The sequence below is a fragment of the Episyrphus balteatus genome, chromosome 3 (genome assembly GCF_945859705.1).
Source record: "Episyrphus balteatus chromosome 3, idEpiBalt1.1, whole genome shotgun sequence".
NCBI lineage: Eukaryota > Metazoa > Arthropoda > Insecta > Diptera > Syrphidae > Episyrphus > Episyrphus balteatus.
In genome coordinates this window covers 75,685,922-75,707,532 of record NC_079136.1, presented here as the reverse complement: position 1 = coordinate 75,707,532, position 21,611 = coordinate 75,685,922, and the positions used below count along the sequence as shown (strand labels likewise).

At 31.1% G+C, this 21,611-nt stretch overlaps 1 protein-coding gene across 1 annotated transcript in view; it reads right to left on the bottom strand.

The window, feature by feature from the left end:
• Positions 1-17,944, bottom strand: part of LOC129913336 (pair-rule protein odd-paired) — a 70,655-nt gene extending 52,711 nt beyond the window's left edge. Inside the window, exon 1 of the mRNA XM_055991948.1 lies at positions 16,337-17,944. Within this exon, the coding sequence (XP_055847923.1) occupies positions 16,337-17,384 (1,048 nt within the window). The 5' untranslated portion in view covers positions 17,385-17,944. The remainder of the gene's footprint in view (positions 1-16,336) is intronic.
• Positions 17,945-21,611: the final 3,667 nt, after the last annotated feature.

Below are 21,611 nucleotides of genomic sequence, written 5' to 3'. Positions count from 1 at the left end.
CAATGCTTGTTAGGGATGACAGGATCAACTGTCACTTCATTTGATCAGAGAATTGGGTACTAAGGACATGGTGCCTATTGTTTGGATTTTTTGTTTGCTTCGATTTCTTTTTCTTATTTGGGATTACTTCGAAATCCTTTGTTTTGTTGTTTTCGTACTTTTCTAACTTGGTTATATAAATATATTATTAATTTTCATTACTAGTGGAATGAGTTATTTTGCTTATGCCGACTTTTCACGAGTCGATATTTGCCGTGCGGCGAAGCTTTTCGACTCGTGTGAACGTAAGTTGCAGGTGACTAAAGTGACAATCCCCATAGAAAAGTCCTAGTCGATAAAACGATACATGTGAACTTAAGTTAAAGACAAGCAAATCCTAGAGCAAAATAATAGAAAACTAAACAAACCATATCCCTAAGGACCTTAGGGGATGCTGCGGCTAAATAGAAATACATGTAGATAGAGATGGCAACAGCCAGCGCATGGAACCTGATATCTGAGTCAGGCTATAGTGGGATAGAATATCGAAATTTTTGCGTCAAAATGAAAGAGCTCTTTCCAATGTGTATTCTCTGAACCCAGAAAAATGAATTAGGTTACAACGATTTCGTCACATTGCTATCTATATCCGCAGGTGAAGTTTATTATACATGTATTACAAAAACAACACGCAGGGGATAGAATTTTGACAAATTATATTTATATTAGTTTCTTTTTTGCTTTATCTTGGTGCGTGCATATAAATCCTACTTCTGATAGCTTTACCAAAAAAAAAATTGAACCTCATTAAAATGAATGTTTAGGTTTATTTATTTATGTGAATATGGATGGAACATTTTTCAAGATGAAATTTGTTATTTTTTTATTTTGGAAATCGGGATAGTTTTCGTTTTGACCAGATTATATTATTTGAGTCCGTTGCGTGTGGACCAATCGTAAATCATGTTACATTCTATCAATCGCATCCTAAATCAAACCGATTGGATAGCATATTTCAACTAGAATTCAATTCATTTTTTTCTTCATTTTTTAAACTTTCATGTATGTAGGTACCAAACCAAGTTCCATTTTTAATTTAGTTTTAGCAAATTGGATCAGAAAAATTAATTCATGATTTTTTATGATGGAATTTTACCTTCTATAGCAGGTTCAATGTCTCCCATATTTAAAGCGAAAATTTAGAAGAAAGGAGATGGTCGATAAAGCTACATTATGTATGTTTAATCTGACCATATATTGTGTCATATTTCAAGGTATTTTTAAATGCTGAATCAACATCCCGACCGATACGACCACCCTAAACAAAAATGATAATCCTTTTTATGAAAAAATAAATACTTTTTCAGCACTACAAGTAAAATAGGAGCGAACCAACAGGATGTTTCGGTACATGTTCCAAACGTTCAAACATTTTCCTACAAAAATACCTTCTCCCTTGTTAAATTCTAATAGACTTTATTGATTCATTAGGTATTTGTATTTTGACAAAAATAAAACCACCAAATCTAAAAAAGTCCTCTTTTCGGTATATAAATTTTGTGTACGGTATCTTCTATGAAAATTCATTTTAATTTCTTTTGCGAAATAAACATTAAAACATTTTTTCTGTGCGTGAGGAGCCTTAAAACAATTTCCTTTTAAAATTATTTTTTTTATTCACTTTTTTCCTAGAAGGAAAAGATACAAACCATTATTTTGCGCAAAACACCGATTTATGACGGGTAGGTAAATCAAGTGCGACCACCTTTTTTTGTTTGGAATGCTGTTCAAACGTTTTTTTCAGAAACTAAAATGGATTTCAAACCTATGTTGCATATTTGGATTTTTCAAAAGTATTTACCGCGTCAACCATAGTTGAAATAAGATTCGTTCTGTTTGATTTTTATCTTGGTTACAGTCATACTTAGGTTCAAGATAGCATTTTACTTTAAAAATAAAACGTCGAAAAAGAGAGTTGTGCATTTTGGCATCCCCAAAGGAAGTCATTTAGAATCTTTTTTATTTTATACAATGTTTTGTGCCGGTGTTTAATAATATAGAATTTTTATCTTACTGGATATAGTTCACATTTTTGTCAAAAAAATATTTGTAAGTTGCGTTGAATATAAACAAAATTTGCGTATTGACAAGGTGCCTCACTATTAGTCAATTCCTGGGTCCAAGTGAGGGACCAAAACTAAAGATCGTAAAAAACTACATTGAATTCATAATTTAAGAAATCCAATGATGATATAATACGAAGTCTTCTAGTATAAATTTAAATTATTTGTATTATGAAACACATCTTAAGAAATTAAGAGAGGAAAAAGTGCAAAGAAAAAATAAAATCGTATGCAAATGCGTCCTAACTTTTTTGTTTTTTTTTTTTTAGATAAATAAATAAAGCAAATTTCAAGTTGTTTTAAAAGAAATGAAAGCTTTTTAAAATATTCGAAAAAAGCTATGAAGCAAAATCATTAGTATCTGCTTAAAATTAAATGAGTCATGTTTGTTTGTTTATTTGATTTTACATTGTTTTTTTTCTTTTTTTTTTTTGGTTTTATTATGTAGTGGCAACTGATAATGCTTGCTTTTTTTACTAAAAAAAAAAACAAACCTTAAAAGTCAAAAACAAATATGTATCTGCAAAGGCTTTCTTATTTGTTTGCTTCTGTTTGAAATTGCTATAGATGTCATCTTTTCGCTCAGCAATGACCTGGGGCGGAATCGGCTAAGGTGATAGTTGTTGACAGTCACAAAATTCAAAATCGTTCTGTGTAAGGTGATTTTCACATGTGATTATCACATTTTTATGACTTTTTCTTGTGACACATATTTTGATATCACTTTCATACAAAAAACACAATTAAATAAACAAATTTAAATAAAACTCTTTTATTTAATTGTCACATAAGTACACAAAATACAATATACACAATAATAATTATTACTTTTGTCTGAAGATAAAATTATATGTTTTTTTTTCCGGGAACTTGAACTTGGTTTTAGTTCAACCATTTGAGATCCTTCGTTTAAAAAAACACAGAAATCCTTATAGAATAAATGGTTGAGGAATTGTACACGCGACCACACCTTATCGATAAATTAATTATTTTGTTTAATAATATACACCACAATAAAAACAAATTACACTTTAAAATTTTTTTTTGTTACAGAAACCAAGGTATGCTTTTCCATAGGTTTTTAGTGTGCTGAGCCCGAAGTCAGAAAAATTCTATCACATCCCGTTTTTGAGATAATCCCGTTAGAATATCAAAAATGTCGCTTTTTACCAGTTTTCGATATTATTTTTTAGCGTTTGGTTATTTGTTATAAATACATTTGTAACGGTTTCTAAAAGAACTAAATCTGGTCTTTCTAAATCCGTTTAAATCTTTTAAATATCTCTCTTCTTAATTGAGAAATCTTAAGTTGAAATCAACGTGTTTGGTATATCTCATGTTTATTTGCTTTTAATAGCAAATCTCGAAAAGTTCTTTGCCAATCGCTTTCAAATTTTGACAACGTTCCATTTAGAATCTCGCAAGTTTTTATATATTGGTGAAGGTTGAGAATCGCGGTGAGATACATCAATGCGTGACCATATCAGATAGTTATACTAAATAATTACTAGTGAGAAAAATATAACTTTTTTCTTGTTAAAAACAATATGAGAACTTACAGGAATGTAAATGAAACCTAATTTTTGGTGGATGAGAACTTAACTCTTCCTTATTATCTGAAAAATAAAAATTGATGCTTATAATTTCTTTAAGGTATTAAGATAAGAATTCTAAAAGAGTTTTCCAAGAACAACCACTACCAACTATGTACTTGCAAAGCTTTCGTCTATTAAAGATTCAATATTTTTAAGTCAGCTGAACGTACAAAAATTAAAATTGATACAAGTTTTTCTTTTAAGTTTAGTAGTGCGTACTATCTACTTTATTTTCAAACACTTCGTAAATTCGTTCCGCCATGGAATCGTACAGCTTTCTAGTGTATGTATGTAGTTTTTAAGATTTGTTTTATTTTCGCAACAGAATCAAAAGAATTTCATGCAAACCTTAAAGTTCCTCGTCCTCCTTTTGTTGTGGTTTTCTTACCTCGCTTTTTATTTTTTTTCCGTATGGTTCTTTATTTTTCCAGTAAGAATGTAATTCAAACCACGGTCAATTTTATCAGCTTTTACACATTCGGTTAGGCCTTAGCTTCTTAGCAAATCGATTTTCTTTTCCAACACTGTCAAGGGATGTATGTGGGCAGATCTACCCATTTTTCTTAAAATTTATAATCAAGAATTGAATTTCACTGAAAACACTTATGTCGTTTTCGATTGGTTTCACTCAAGGATTAACTCATTCCGAAATCCAATAAAACAGTCTGAATCGCTTCCACTCAATTCTGAAATTTTATATCTGTATTGATGAACAATCAAGTAAAATATTTTGCTTTTCTACTAGGAAATTTTGTTTGACGTTTAATTATTTAAATATTAGTGATTTTGAGTGAATTCTGTTTTGAAATCAAGAAGAGAATTTTTATTCTGAGAAGCGTTCTGTCTCTCATATTCGTGCCAATAAAACACTTTCAGAAGGCTTCTGAATCATTCCGGACGCTTCCGGAGAGCCAATCGAAAACGACATTAAATTGTTTTTTTTAAACTGTCAAACACTTCAAATCACAACTTAACAACTAACAAATGAGAAAATGTCATTGTCAACTTCAGTTGACTCAAAAAATACTCCTACTTTGCATATGAAACACTTTGCGAATGGGCGAAGGAAGAATTCGCGGTTGTTTTTGGATAATTCTTTCCGTATTCTTTTCTTAAAATGTTAAGGGAATAATCAGCTTCGAAAAAAATGGACGAAATATCTTCAATAAATGTTGTACGTATTCAGTTGACTAGGAATGTACTTGAAGTAAAAAACATACCTAATACAAAAATAGGCAAATTTCGAAAATGTAATCCATCATATTATATGTTATATGTATTTTAATAAAATTGTTACCAAATTGCCTCGTTACTTTAATTCTTTTAAATGTGATTAGGCTCTTGTTTAAATTTCAATCGATTTCTACAACTTTTAATTTAAAGAAATCTTAGATACCAGATAAGCTTATATCGAAGGCATAACTGTTGGCTTTGGCACTCTTAAAAGTAGATATATTGGCGATGTCTCATTGCATGTATTTACTGGTACCCCGAACCTTGCTGTTATCCGTTTCTCAACCTCCTAACCTAGACCACGGACCACCACCTACCATTGAAATACCAAGCAGGATCCGATCTAGCTTTTCAGAAATCCTTGGCAACAAATATAATTGCCGCTTCTTGCAATGCGATGTTATTTTTTTTATTATAAAGATAGCGTGATATTCGGGAAGAGTTCGTGAACTAACTTTTTCCTATAAAATAAAAGGTTTTTAGGCTCCACAAACCTGATGCTGATGATGAAAAACGAAAAAGAAACTAAACTTTGTTAAAAGGTTACCACGGATCTGCTTATTTCATAAAATTAGTTTCCAAAAAAAAATATTAATTTGCTTAGCATTTAAAAGTTCGTACTCAAAGTTGCATACAAAATGGACTTGAACCTTTATTATTCTACAAGCCAAGTGAAAACTCTAAATGCACTTTTATTTACAGCTATGCATAATATTAATTTCAGATATTCAACTTTTTTATAATTTCTAACTAAGAATTAACATAATCTACTCCAATAAAATATTGCTAGTCATTATTCTTAGCTCTAGTATAATTTATTCAGAGATTGTTATCTGTAAAACAAATGAACTCATATCTACCTATAAAATCAACTAAAATTCAAGGATTAAAAGTCTGATCCATGCAGAACGATATTCAAAGGATATTTAATACGTTTCTAAGTAATTTAGTTTTTTACTTTAATTTGAGGAAATACCGAAAACCTTGAATATACAAGATACTAACAATTTTGAGATGAAAATTAATATTTTATATATTAATATCCTTCTCTTACAATTATTGTTTGAATTTATATAAATTTTATCCATACACATCATATAAATTTGCATAAAAACAGTAGGTAGGTACTTAAATTATAATTATAAATTATATTGGTATGGAACAATAACTTTGGAAAACAGAAGTTTTTTAAAGATAAAAGACTAAACTTGACATTTTTAATAAGTCTGAAAATTAGAGTAGCGTAACCATTTGTTCTCAGGACATTACTGGACGAAAAAAAAAACATTTTGATTTGAAAATCAATATTCTAAAGTTTTCTATGTTGAGAAATTTGAGTTTTTCAAAATTGTATAAGCAATTGAAGTTTTATGGTACGTTCTTTTTAAACCACGATTTCTCAGCAAATATATTATGAAACTCAGTGAAATTTTAGGAGCGTTTTCAGAAAATATATAACAGCTTATTAATCAGAAAATTAAATAATTAATTGTAAACAAAATTATTTTTGTATAAACAAATTAAAATTTAAAATACTTCTCGGTATACAGGTATACTCTGTAGGTTTTCCCTTTCTCACACTTGAAAGAATAAGTAATCTTTACAAAAACGTTATGGCATTGCAACTGTCAATAAGTCGACAGGCGTCCGTTACAATACATTCCAATATATATGTATGTGGGACCGCAAGCAAAAATTGGATTGTGTAATTGATAAGGATTAGGTATTTATGCCCAAGTGTTGATGCCCAAATGAGAGTAAATCTTGAGGCTTTATTAGTAAATACCGGCAGTTCAAAATGTCACAAAATTTCGAGTGTTCAGAGTGACGCCGATTATGATCAATGGATGTGTTATGTTCGGTCAACTTTGGTGATTACATCGACTCGAAATTTGTTCATTGACTACAATGCCTTTCAAGTGGGCTATTCGATAGACAGCGAAACAATTGGGAATGAACAAGCGTATGGTTAAGAAATTGCAAAGAGACAAAGGTTATGATGGTTCTTATCCTAACAAAAGGAAAGGTCGAACCATGAACAGAGATAATACTCAAAAAGTCAAGGATTTTTATTTGTCGGATGAAGTAAATAGGGTAATGCTACTACTGGAATAAACAAATTTTCATGCACAACAAAGATATATGTTTTATATGATAAGGAAAATAACATTCTAAAGTATATTATTTTTATTTTTTTTTTGCAATACTTCAATTTATGATGGAACTGTGTTGAACTTATATAATCGAAAGATGTTTGCATTTTTTAAATTAAAGTTTGGTGCTCCCATTGCAAAAAAAAACTTCATTATTTCTCCGACGGAGCAGGTTTTCAATATAAAAATAAATTTATTAAACCATGATAAAGACTTTGTTATTAAAGCAGGAAGGCACTTTTTTGCAACTGCACATAATAAAGGGGTTTGCGATGGTATTGGAAGATGCATGAAAAAAAATGCATACCGAACGAGTTTACAATACAATAACAACGACTAAAATTCTCTTTGAATGGGAACAAACTTTCTTTAATAAAACTAATTTTATTTTAGGTACTTTCATTAAAGAATACGAAGAAAATAAGAAAAATTAGAAATGCGATTTTCAAAGCAAGGAACTTGTCAATATCATAGTTTTAAATCAATAAATGAAAAGTTTTAAACCAATAAAATTTTTTTTTAATTTTATGAGTTCAGAAAAAATGTGGAAAAGGCTTATTCTTCCTCAAGAACTCGAATCACAAAAAAAAACTGAACTGTTCAGGTTTGCGTAATGCTGTGGTGCCTGATTTAATCGACGGTCTTGTATAAAAAAAGAATGACCCTACTGCATAGTTTAAGAACAGCATACTTTTAAGAACAGTCTTAATAACTTAAATCTCAACTAGAAGTGTTAAAATCTTAAAATCAATTGTTAAAATATGAGTATAGTGACGACAGGACAGTTCAATTTAATATTAGCAATACCTACCTAAAAAAACTAAACAAGTAAATATGCAAATAAATTTATCAATCAGTTATAGGGGCTAAGTGATAAAAAATGATAATTTGGAACAAAATACGATTAAAGTTTGAGAAGTGTTATAGTTGAGTAGTTCATGAAAATCGATGAGTTTTCGAGCATTTATCCGTTATTTTTTTCGAGCTGTTGAGACTAAATCTTCCAATAGTTCCGTTTTGGAATGTAAAACGAGTAGGTGTGTGGTCTAAAATCGTAAACCATTTGGATTCCTCTGCTAAAATATTATGTTCTTGACGGATTTTTGAGTGCCGAAAACAAGTTTTATACATAAAATAGCATCATAATTCATAGCTGTCATATTTATAAATTCAAACCCTTGTTTTGCATATTCCTATGCTTTAATAAATAAATTAAAAGAAGATCTTCTAATTTTGTAAGTTTTTTTTTTTGTTGTAATTTAGAATAGAAATGCTACAAATAAAAACATAGTTTCAACAAATTAAAAGTTATCAAAATAATATTTTAGCTACTGTCATGTATGAACTGAACCTTAAAAATAAACAAATTATCCAAAGGCAACAAATCTAGTATAAACGCAAAAAATACCCTTTTTTCGTGTCATGTAATGGTTTTTAGGTAGCAAAAATGATCTCTTAGAAATGATTTTTCGTAACAAATCGTCTCCTTTCTGCATTAACCACGTATCTGCAAAGGATTTTTTTTCAGTTCTTAAGAGAAATTTTGGTTATTCTGGAATCCAAACATATGGAATGAACCCCCAAAATTCGAATTAAATTTTAAACATAAGTATAAATTGAGTAATTTTGATAAAAAACACTTCTGTATTTAATATTCTTGAAAGTTTTCCAGCACCAACGCTATTAAAATAGAACCAAAATATTTTTAGAAATTGTAGTTACGTGGTTAACGCAGAAAAGACACGAAAGATTAGTATTTACTTCGAAAATTGTAACGTGAAAGGGCGCGTGGTTTACGAATGTAGACCAAGAAAGTTAGAGCCTTTATAAATTTGGCGCACGTCCCTCGAAAACGCAGTTATTGTTGATCAATCAATAACACTGCCCAACACACAAAAATTTTCCAGACCGTTGTTTATCATGTCTTACTTAATTAAGGGTGCTGATTCCAAAAATAACATCAGTTTTTTTCTAGCAGCTCTAGTTTTTAAATTATTCATACGAAAAGGCATAGAAATTCATACAATTTTTTTTTTTTTGTTAAATATTTTTGTATTTAAAATTTTTTTTTGTATTTTTCAAAAAAAAAATGTTTTTCAACAAAAACTTTAACAACGCTTGTAATAATAAAATCTTAGAATCAATAATGTGAAATTACCCCAAAAATGTGGAAAATTAAATTATCTTAAAAAAATAGAGCTCCTAGAAAAAAAATGTGATTTTTAGGTTTACTGACCCCAAATATTTAATAAATTTAATATTTAATAAACGCTCAAAATAAGAAAAACTTAAAAATTAATATGAACATTTCCACAAATATGAAAAATTAAATATATCAAAAACTATAGCTGCTAGCAAGAAAAGAAACCAATATTATTTTTGAGCTTACTGAACCCAAATCTATAAAATTTTATCTTTCTGGAAAAATTTAAGAAGTTGAAAGTTGTTGGCAAGTGTAATAGACAGCTGTTGAGAAGCACATACCAACACACATTTTCATTTAAGAGCAATTGGATTAAAAAAATAAGTTGGTCGTCGGCTACCACTGGAGGGTTAGCTTTTTTTTTTAATAACGAAGTTACATTCTTTACTGATTTAAGACCAAAAAAATGATTTTTTATGAGAAGGTTAAAAGTGATAAACCCAGTATCTTCTGAATTTTACGAAATCAAAGATAATATTAATTAAAATTTTAAGGTTTTGCCCGAAAAACAGTTTTAGTTCAAAATTTTTGATTTTTCAGCGTGTGTACACGTTTTCCTTGAAATATACTTTTCTACTTTTTGTCACTTTACTTGGATCAACTTTAAAAAAGAAAATTTATTTTTCTAGGAAAATTAATTAGGTATGTAGATCAAGTGAATGTGAAAAAAGAGATTGATTTACTAATATTTGCATTGAGATTATTTCAGGTTTTGTTAAAAATTTTGTTTATGGATTTTTGCTGTTGCTTTGGTTTCCAACTTCATTAAGTTTTTTATTATTTCATCACTTATTTTATTTAATATAAACAAAACATACATCTATTTATTACATGAGTTTGAGTTAAATCACAAACTTCAGTTTTTCTGTGTAGCGCATTTGGTACTTTTAACATATTCATATTCACTAAAGCAAAAATACCGATTTGAATTTTCTTATGAAAATTTTCACCTGAAAATCGTAACTAGGTATATATTAAGAAACTTATCACCTAACTTTTTATAACATGACTTATCACTAATCAGAGCCTCTAAAATTTAAGAACTTAAGTTCAGGTGGCATCCGTTGAACGCATGGAATCTTAAATTCAAGCTAATTTTTTTTAGTAATATATACACACAAAAGTTAGACTCAACGATCCATACACGCTTTTGCAGTTCTTTTAAGGTCCAACAAACTAATCTAAGGTTTTGAAAATATTATCTATAATTTTTTTTTTTTATTTTGTAAACAGTTTTTTTTTATCGTATTTAAATTTTATATATCGGTTCTCAAACGAAAAAAATATATCTGAGTAATGAAGAAAACAAAAGAACATTACAAGCTTTGTCCAAATGTTTTTTTTTTTTTTTTTGCTTTCAAAAAGCTATTTTTCAAACAAACTTATACTTAAACTTATTTTATTTCATTGGTACCTGCTGTGAAAGGATGTAGATACTAAGGCAATTTTTAATGTGCGTCTAACATACAGCAGTGCATAAAATGACTAATCATCAACTACTTGATAAACCTTTAGAAGACAATCTAAAATTTCCTTTTATTTTAATAAACCTCTAATAAAGTTTTTTTTTAACCTCATAAAAATATTTAAAACTTCAATCGAGCGAAAAAAAAAAACAAACTTGAAATTAAAACCAACATTGCGTCAACAAATACTTGATATAATATTCCTGTTCTTCTATATGCGAGATTATGATTTAATCATTAAGGATTCATCTCTCTTCTACTAAAAATCTAATAATAAAGACGTGTTTTTTTTGTAAGATTATCCGCAGATTGGATTTTCCAACTCCATTTTTTTTTAAATGGGTTTTTTTTTGCTTAACAGTACCTATCACATTTTTTAATACCTTTTAATATAAAAGAGAATCAACTTCAAATACACAATACATTTTCGATAGAGTTAATGTTTTTTTGTTTTTTTTTTGTATAGTGATTTTATTACAATAAAAGTGATGTATAGGTCGTTTCAAATCAAAAGTCCCATGGAAAATTGAGCATATAGGACTTGGTGAAGATGGACCAGAAATGTCCAGTTTATATGATAGCAATTCATAACTTAAAATTCTATTCACATCTTTTCATTTGTATAATTGGGCAGTAAATATCTTATTTTTATTTTTCAATTATTTTGGAGTCGTCACCATAGAAATCATTAATAAACAAATTCAGATTTTTCGTTTGCTTATTTTTTTTCTCTAGCATTTCTTTCATTCAAACAAGCATGATTTGTTGTTATTTTTGAGTTGATTTGTCGCAATGAGCCAATAAAATTGAGTTTTTTGTTTATTTGTTCTCAATTTTATTGGAAGGGAGAAAATAAACTCTGAGTCAGGACTTTTGATTTGAAACGACCTATAAGTCATAAATCCGTTTGATAGTGAATTTATTCCTGAGTTGGATTAACCTTTATTGTGACAATAAATTTTGTATGACTGGACCTCTGATAAAATATGAAAATTCTGATTGCAGATGGCCAAAAAAGTGTTTAACACTTTTTAGAGAAAATGAAAAGCGTGAGATTGTAAAAAATATTTCCTAAGGATCAAATAAATGATGGACGATTTTATCGAATCGTTTCTAAATATCTTCCAAGTATAAACAAAGCACAAGTAAGATAGTTGGATGATAATAATCAGATATAGTTGTAGTTGCCCACTTTCAAAGTTTTCCTGTTTACCAAACGCATTACACTCGAAAAATTAATTCTTATAAAAAGTATTTTAGCGCTGGCCTTACAATAATAAAAATATACTGTTTAAATAAAGAAAAATATGCTCATAAGAAGATAAAATGCTATATGAAAGTATTTAATACAAAGTTTAATCTCCATTTTAAGCCACGACGACAAGACAAAGAGAACTCAATCAATGAAAAGCAGCAAGACAAAGCTTTCAAGGTGATTAAAAAAAAAAACTGAAGAATATTAAGTTCCCACTTTTTGTAGGTATTATAATACAACTTAGGAGTACCTACATTGCTTTAATAAAAGTACAGGATACATGCATTTCTGGGATAAAGTTGAAGGTGGAAAAGGTTCCCATGATATCGCTTTTGGTCTAATCAAACATTTCAAAACACATAAATGTATGTACGGCGTTCCAAGAACACTTGGATTTTTGCACTATACAAAATAGAAACATCAAAACTGCGCTTTATTTCTTAAAGTTTGTAGTGGAGAGAAGTTTGTAGTGCACACAATTAAAACTATAAACACCATATTCTTGATATCGCATCGGGACATTCTTATCTTACCATTGATTTGGTATTATTAAGAGCGCCAGTCGTCGTTTTGCTCAAATTTTATAGGTCAGACCAATTAATAGGTCGACATTATATGAAATGTCAAACGTAAAACACCTTATTTACACAGAATTTTTAAGAAAAATACAATATATGGTTATAACTTAAGAGCTTAATTTAAGATGGCTCAGATTTGAAGAAGATTATCCTGTGCAGTATGCAAAGAATCTTTAAACCCAGACAAACTACTCAATGAAGTTGATCTGAATTAGAAAACAAAAAAAGCAAAAACGGTAGATTTCATGTTTATGAAACATTAAACATAACCTACTGTATCCATCAAGAAGACCTGTAACTGCCTGTGAAGAAAAAAAAATATCCTTGGTGGAATGTATGGCAGAATACATTCCACCAATTCACCATCAGTATTACGAAAGTCTTAGAAATAAGTTCAAGTTATAATTCTCATGAGCAGGGATAGGATGTTGTGGAATTTGCCTTTTTTTCTTGCTCAATCGTACGACATTATAGATTAAAAACAAACACATTTCACGTCCCCCTCGTGCCAAATATATGTATTTTATTTTGCCTTTTTTTGCCTTTTCTTTCGTTATTGACTTTTTTTGCCTTTTCTCTTGTTATTACCTTTTTTTGCCTTTTTCTATGTTTTTTATATTTTTAGCGTTTTTAAAGTAATGTCTACACACAAAACACTCAAATACAAACAAAAAGGATTAAGGATTCACTTATTACTCGCACGACTTGCAGTTTACGTTCACACGAGTTTAAAAGCTTCGCTGCACGGCAAAAATCGACTCGTGAAAAGTCCCCATTCAAGGACAATCGCAGGTGCTTGTGACTTGAAAATTAAAAAAAAATGATTGTTCAAAATTACTACTATTACAAGGCAATAAATGCCTTTTTATGCCTTTTTGGGAGTTTTATTTTGCCTTTTTTTAAGTTTTTAGGTCCACAAGATCCTATCCCTGCTCATGAGCATTCATCTGATGACGGAATACAGTATCCGTAAAACATAAAATGTGACTTTAAAAGTGAACTATCCAATACATTATTAGAAGGAGAGCATTTTAAATTATACCGTTATGCTCCTAAACTTTGAATGTTGTTTAGTTTCTGATTAAATTCCTCTTGCATTAAGCATGTTTTTTTGGCAAAACACAACAGGATTTTCCAAATACAGTAAAACCCGGATAAGTGCCTCTCGCTTAAGTGCCTAACCCGCATAAGTACCTTTGTTTTTTTAGAACCAAAATTTTAAGGATTTTTTCATATAAAATTCATCTTTTAAGTACCTTTCGCTTAACTGCCTTCCCCGCTTAATTGCCTGGCTTTTCAAATACTTATAGTTGAATTTACTTGCAAAAAATTCTTTTAAGTACACATTTGAAACAAGTTTGAACTGTAAGAAAAACTTCGTTTCCTAAACCGCTTTAAATTCAAAAATTCTACTAAAGGTAGAAATTAACTAGTTAGCTATTTTGAACTTTCAAAGTAATTTTGTTTTGTGAAGATTATGTTTAGTAATCAAACATATATTTTTTTTTTTATTTAATAAATATAGAGATAAGTGCCTATGAGCACTTAACCGGGTTCTTGTAAGTACCTTACCCGCTTTAGTGCCTGTCAAAATAGTGCATTTAAGGTGAGGTACTTATCCGGGTTTTACTGTATCAACACCTAACAATTTATATGCACGCACCAAAAAAAGGAATACATAAACTTGTACACTTCGTCGAAATTCTATCCGCAGTTGGTTTAGCTTTTCTTCTTATCGGAATCTGCTTGTGGTTTTTGTAGTTCATGCAAACGCCAACGGAGAACGGATAGCAACGCCAAAAAAAAACACAGCTATTGTTGCTTTGCGCCAATCAAAATAATAGTAGTGTATGCAGAGATCGCGTTAAAAGAAGAGACCGATCAAAAGTATACGGAAAAGTAAATATTTATAGTTAACCATTAATTTTCGCGCGCTATAATAAAACAAAAAATTGATATCCGAGGGAACAACAGCGGGATTTAGTTGTATGATGATCCTGTACTGTCGAAAAAATTAGTTGGGCGTATAAAAAAATATTCAAGGCGAAACCCATTTACACAAGCCACAATTATAAAAGAAGAACTAAAAGTGGAGGCGAGTGTTGAAACAGTTCGCAGGCGTTTACGTGATAACGACCTGGTAGCTCGAAGTCCCAAGAAGAGTACCGTTGCTATCAAAGAAAAACGTAGTAAAAAGAACTGATTGGCTTTCAGAGAAGTGGAGGAATATTTTGCGATCGGATGAATCCAAAATTGTGGAAAAAGATCACGCGAATATGTGCGACGCTTCAAACAACAGTTACAAAAAAAAATAAAAATAAAACACGGATGTTCAAGCATTATTATTTGGGCAACTTTTTCTTATTACGGAGTAGGTCCAATTAATTGGATAAAAGGAATATCATGCTCCCATATGCCAGTGACAAAATGCCTTTAATTGTAAGTAATGCAACAAAACAATGGTTTAAGGTCAATAACATCAATGTTATTGATGTCCGCAGTCACCCGATCTCTGATGTGACGTTTAGAATTCAGTCACGCATTCCAAACCAACAAGCAATTCACATTTCAGGATACTTGGACATCAGCTCCTGTAGAGATGTCAACAACTTGTGAGAACAATGCACCGTCGGCGTGCGTCGCTACGTTGCTTGAAACTAGGCCATTGAACATTTAATTATTTTAATCCTTTTAACAAACATAAATAACAAAAATTCAAAGCACAAACAAAACAGTTTATCATTTCTGAATCTGCTATTTTTAGTACAATTATTTTCAAAGCTGTTCGAATAGCTGACAAAAAAAAAACGCTTAACACTGCACAGTTCTTATCACAGTTAGAATATCCTCCAGTTCCTAAAATCAAGAACGTAGGTAGATACTTGAAATAGCACATAAAAGCGGGGTTCCTATAATTGGGGTTCAAAATTTTATTGCGTTTAAAATTATGTTTTTCTGATTGACGCATTAAGCCGAAGTATTTTATTTTCTTTAGGAAACCGAATACCACAATTCTCCATATATGTACCTAGCTGGTACTTACATACCTACTTGATACCTTAATTCTAATAAACCAGCACATAAATAATATGCAGGTACATAAAGGTAGCGAATACAACAGGAATACCAATTCTAACAAACTAATACTCTTCCGTGTGAGTTGTTCCAACAAACCAATTGTGGCTAGTAAGTAAATTGTCCTTGACAAAAAAAAATAAAAATGTGAAAACACAGAATATCACACTAATATACTGGGAAGTAGGCACATAATTGACTTTTGATGAAAGACATGATAACACGTGTCAAAAATAACAGCATCATTTCAAAATTAAATACGCATTACAGAATCTGAACTATAGATCCTTCACTTAAGAGGGTGTATATACACATACCTACTTGATTTACTGCTCAACCTTTTTTCCCTGTTGTCAACTTAAGAAATAAAAAAAAAAAAAAAAAATAAACTGAAATTAACACTGAAAATACATATAGCTGTACACAAAACAAAATAAAGAAAAAAAAAGATATTCCGGGGGATGGACGTGCACAAACAATGGTTTATAACCGTCACCAATAGTTTGTGTAGAACTGTTAGTTAAGGACTTTCTCGGGTACCTCTCTCTACCTACCTATACCATACCTGTCCTTGTTTTTAAGGATACAGGACAATATTTGCAAATGTTAATAAATTTTTATGATAGATTTTTGTCAACAAAACAACAAAATTTCTTAGAGCTTATAATAAACTCACCAGTGTGTGTACGTTTGTGGATTTTGAGGTTTTCGCTACGAGCAAATACCTTTCCACATCCAGTGAAAGGACAAGCAAATGGTTTTTCGCCAGTATGTACACGTATATGGTTCACCAATTTGTATTTGGCCTTGAATGGGCGTCCATTGCGACTACAGCCGATCCAAAAACAGGCATGCGTTGTACACTCAGGTCCGCCAACATGTTCCACTGTCAGGTGAGTTACAATTTCGTGCATGGAACTGAATATTTTGTTGCAAGTTTTCCGACCACCACTGACACCACTTGCCGCCTGGTCGGGGTCCACCCAAAGACATTGCATTTCCTGTTTAACTACCGATGCGGAAGTTGGATGATGTCGCATATATCTAAGGAAGGCTCCAGCTCCTACAGGATTCATTTGTATTGGATGATGCGGATGATGATGGTGTACCGACGGGAAATTCGTATGGTGATGCGAATGATGCGGATGATGATACGGATGTGTATAATCAGCGGCTGACGAAATGCCCATTCGCATTTGATGATGTTGATGGTGATGGGCGCTGGCCGCGTGAAAAGGACTTCCGCCAAAAGGTGTAGCTGTATTTTCGTGTAATCCATGATTGTGATGCGGGTGTATTGATGAAATAGAGGAGAAAAGAATAGAATCGGCTGATTTGGCAGCACAACCTTGAACACTGCCCGAAGCAGCAGCTAAGTTAATATATTCATTTTCACGACGCAATACAAAATCATGAGGAGAATATGAACCTAGTTGATGGGCATTAAGATGGCTCATATGGCTGTAGCCTGAATTTTGATAGGATGTAAAAGAAGAAACCATATCGGTACCCGAAACAATCGTACGTGATGGTGTATTTTGTTGATGTGGGGATTGTTGCGGTTGCTGGTGGCCAGCATGTCCTTGTTGCCTAGCCAAATTTCCCTCCATATGTGATGATGGCTGCTGCTGTTGGTGCTGCTGGGAGGTAGAGGATGGTGACATTCGCAGGCCATATGAAGCTAGATGATGCTGTGAAGGTGCTGTATCAATGAATGCATTCATGCCTAAATAATGCTCAACTTAATTTAAAAAAAGAAGAAGGTTGGTTTTGGTGGGTGGGTACTTAGATACGTGGGTAAGGTGTATGTATCTTATGAATTTTTATTTATTTTACGTTCTACCTATATTTTTTTCATAGTTAGGTAGGTACTTAGTAACACTTCATTTTTTCTTTAGGAAACATTTATCTTAAGAATCATTGTAGATGTTATGTACTTTTCAACTTTTTCACCTGTTATACTGATTTTCTTATTTGGGTAGGTACCTACACATACCCTATTATATATTTATTTAATTAAGGTTAACATGTGGATATAATTTTGATTAAAATGTAAAAAAAAAATTAAGCAAGCATTCACGATATCTATTTTTTGCAGAGTTTTGTATTTAGATACAGATATTTATTTAGAATTCTAACGCGACGTCATCAATTTCACAAAAATGTATTATAACTTTCCAAACACTTCACACGAGCCTCGCAGCAGGACTGAAAAGAACAGAAATCTCTACCTTTGACACTGGCACATGTGTGCGAAGCGAACCCCAGTCTGCACAAACTGCTTGCTCGTATGAATATTTTGTGATCGACGAAAAGAACCGCCCTAAATTATACTAGTTTTCTGTATTGATGTGAATTGTATTTCTATCTTAACACAAGCAAGACAAAGACAGATATATTGGGTGGAACCGTTACACGATTATTTGATTGGTTGATTAAAAGTTTCATGAGGAAACAATATTCGACCATCAAAAACAATTAAACCAATGGGAAAGTAAACAAGATAAAATTATACCAGTTAGGCTTTTCAGATGCTTGTTTATGAATTTTAAGGCGTGGCGTATGTCTCTCATCGCCATTTGTCATTGGCATTGTTTCTTTAGAGGGTGTGATGAATAAGATACTATCATAACCGATGTAGCAATGAAAACGAGGAAAGAGTGTTGCTATTCATTTAGATATATGTTTATCTTTTGTGAAGAAGAAAAAATAACGACAGTGAAGAGCGAGAGTTTGACTTGAGCGCATGACTGTCATCTAAATGTTTTGACCATTGAAAGCATATACAGCTCAGTGGTTGGCTACATGGTGTAACGATTGCTGCCAATCGTTGAAAGTACAACAGCAAGTTAAACAAGTTGCTTGGTTGAGAATTTGACACCTTAACTTTATACTACTTGCTCTGATTAATATCTATTAAATTAGGTACGTAATACAAAATTAACTGAAAAACGTAACTATGAACTTTTTAAGATAAATAGTGTAATAGCGACAAGAACAAAAATTTATTATTATTTATTTCTTGCGAAGACAAGGTTTACCTAGTTGTTTGGATTTGATTGGAGGGAAGTCGCATATCTATCATTTAAATTGCACTCAACCAAAATTATCAATTAAGAATGTTTTTATTAGAATTTACAGAAGAAGACCGTTGCACTGCTACCATAGCCGTAATTAGGGGGTGGGATTTAAGGGTTTAACAACTTGTAGACCTCTATTCCCCCAGATGAAATTGCTGGAAGTAAAAGATTATGTTTTTAATGTTGTTTTAATTTGTATATAGGTTGCTATTACTCCGATACAATTTAACAGAAGATATTTGATTAATTAAAACCTTGATTAATTAAAACTGTTATACCTACCTACTAGGTATAATGTTTTTGACATAATTAATGTCGGTTTTTCTTGGTTTGGTTGTTTTCCGATGAAGTAGATTATGGTTGTGGATTGTTTTGAGATGCACTTTGTATTTTATTGGCTATTGAAGTTTATGCTGTTTTTTTTATGTAGGGAGTTTCAAGCTGCATATTAAGGTTTTAAAAAAATGGCGTTGCTAAGCAAGACAGTTTTTTTTCTCCAGATAAAAGCGTTATAAGTTTATATATCACCCATATTAATGCACACCACTTAAGGCCATCGCGTAGTCTTTCTTTTGTAAATCTAACAACTTACTGCTGTCTACACCACCTTAACATTTGTTGTAATAAAGTATTATTGCTAGCTTTTTATTTGCACGATCGATCAGTTTCGAGTCATTATCAAATGTACTTAGAAGCTTCACAGATTTATTTTTCTTTGGGATATAGGACACGATTGTATTGTTCCTGGTAAAGACAACATTTTATGACGAAATTGGTCTTCCTTTTTGACTGTTACAGTTCCAAGAAGTGTGATTTGTTTCTCTTGTCATTTTTGTTCCAGTTGATAAGATGTGAAAAAGTTATCAGTCCTACAACCAAATTATGGACTACACGCACAGGCACACCTTGATTTCTTTCAGGTGCACTTCCGATTTTCTTACCAGTTAAGGTTGAATATTTCAAGTACTTCGCAGACTTCAGAATGCACTGTCGGAAAGGACATTTTTCTCTGTATGCTACCAGCTGTTCATCTATTTTAACATTTTCAGTTGGGTAGTAAAGCTTCGGGGAAATCCCAACCCATTGGTTCCACAATTCACGTATACGAATTTCTCTGTTATCAAACCTGATAACCCTAGATATTTTCTTGAAAGTCTTCGGTGACAAAGTTTCTGTAAATATTAGCCTTTCTTTTGTGATTCCCACAAACTTTCAAGGCTTTCATTATTAGATCGAAAAATACCAGCCAATAAAAGAAGTCCAATGAATGCAAATACATAGTTCAGTGCTATCAATATCATTTCATTCTTCATCAAATATTCGTTAACCCTCAATGTTTGTAGAAGATAATTTATTACGTACCAAGGGAGGTGTAAAAATCAATTCATAGCTGGAGATTTCTTCTGCTGTGATTCTTGAGGAGGAATCACGTGGCAACAAGTGTATAATGTTTTCCCTCGAGGCTTTTTCCGGCACAATTATCAAGGGGGTAAAGGTTTAACTGAAGTTTTGTCTTTGGTACGATGTCTGTATTCTTTTGTAAAATTTAACCTAGAATACTTATATGTATTTTCGTATCTTTTGAACAATTTGTTGCATACCAAAAACCAATAATAAGGTGATACTTTTTATTCACAACAAAAAAGTTTTCACCACCCCATAAGCCTATGGTCCTGAAAGGGTTAATTAATGTGTTTAAAATGCATTAAAATTATAGCCACAAAAAGCAAGCTGTTTCCTTAAAACAAGAAATTTATTTACATACATCCGTGAATTATTGTAAATCGTAGTTAATGAATTTTATATTAATAAGTAATAACATTTCTATTTTTCTTAATGTTTTATGTGAGCGTTAAACACATTTTTTTAACAATACAAAAACAATATCCTGTATAGAAGAGAATATTGCAAGTTGTACTCACCCTTAGACATCAATTCACCCTCAATACGACCATTAGCTCTCTATCCTCTTCCTCAAGTCCTCACATTTATTACTTTCTGTTTCACGCAAACACCACAGGAACAGGCTGGCTCCACAGGTGGAGCAGATACATTTATGGGAGAGTTTTGATACATTCTACTCTCTCAATCTAGATTATAAATTGCGATCGCGTGATCGTGCGGTGCGACGCTTTTGATTCGGCTTTACAACTAATTAAAAGTGGACTGCTGAATTTCAAAAGCTAAAAAAATGTTTGTCAGAAATATACCATAGAAAAAATCGGGTCATCTAAAATAAACAAACAAATTCTGTAAATAAATAACCAAATTTTCTACTTTTAATGGTTTGGCTAACCATAAATGTGAAAACAATTTCTGTCCAAAATAAACATATCGACTGTTAAACCTTATAATCACGTAAGTCGTTTTTACCTGTTTTTCAGAAAACGAAAAAAACCTTTTAAAAAAATAATTAATTTGAGTTATTAAATAAAATATTCATTATATTTAATAGCATTTATGTATGTCGGAATAATGTGCCGTTATTAATTTATAGAGACGGGGCTCTGCACAAAATTTTCAATACTTACGACGTATGTAGGTATTGTTAAAATACATTAAATTTTATTTTAAAAATGAAACACAATTAGTTTAATATTTCATTTTATTTATTTATTTCATAGTGATAAATAAATTAAATAAATAACCAAAAGAACACATTTCAGAATAGGTAGGTACTATATTTTTGTAATACATAAAAAAAAATTAAACGAATCGAGTTAGTAATAAGTTAAAGCACAGTTAGTGAGGAACATAGTTACTAAGCAGAAATAAATTTAAGTAATAAATTAATATAAGTAAAAAAGGGAATACCTCTCAGGATGTTATTATCGGTGGTACCACTTTACTTCAATTGAAGTAGAACTACTT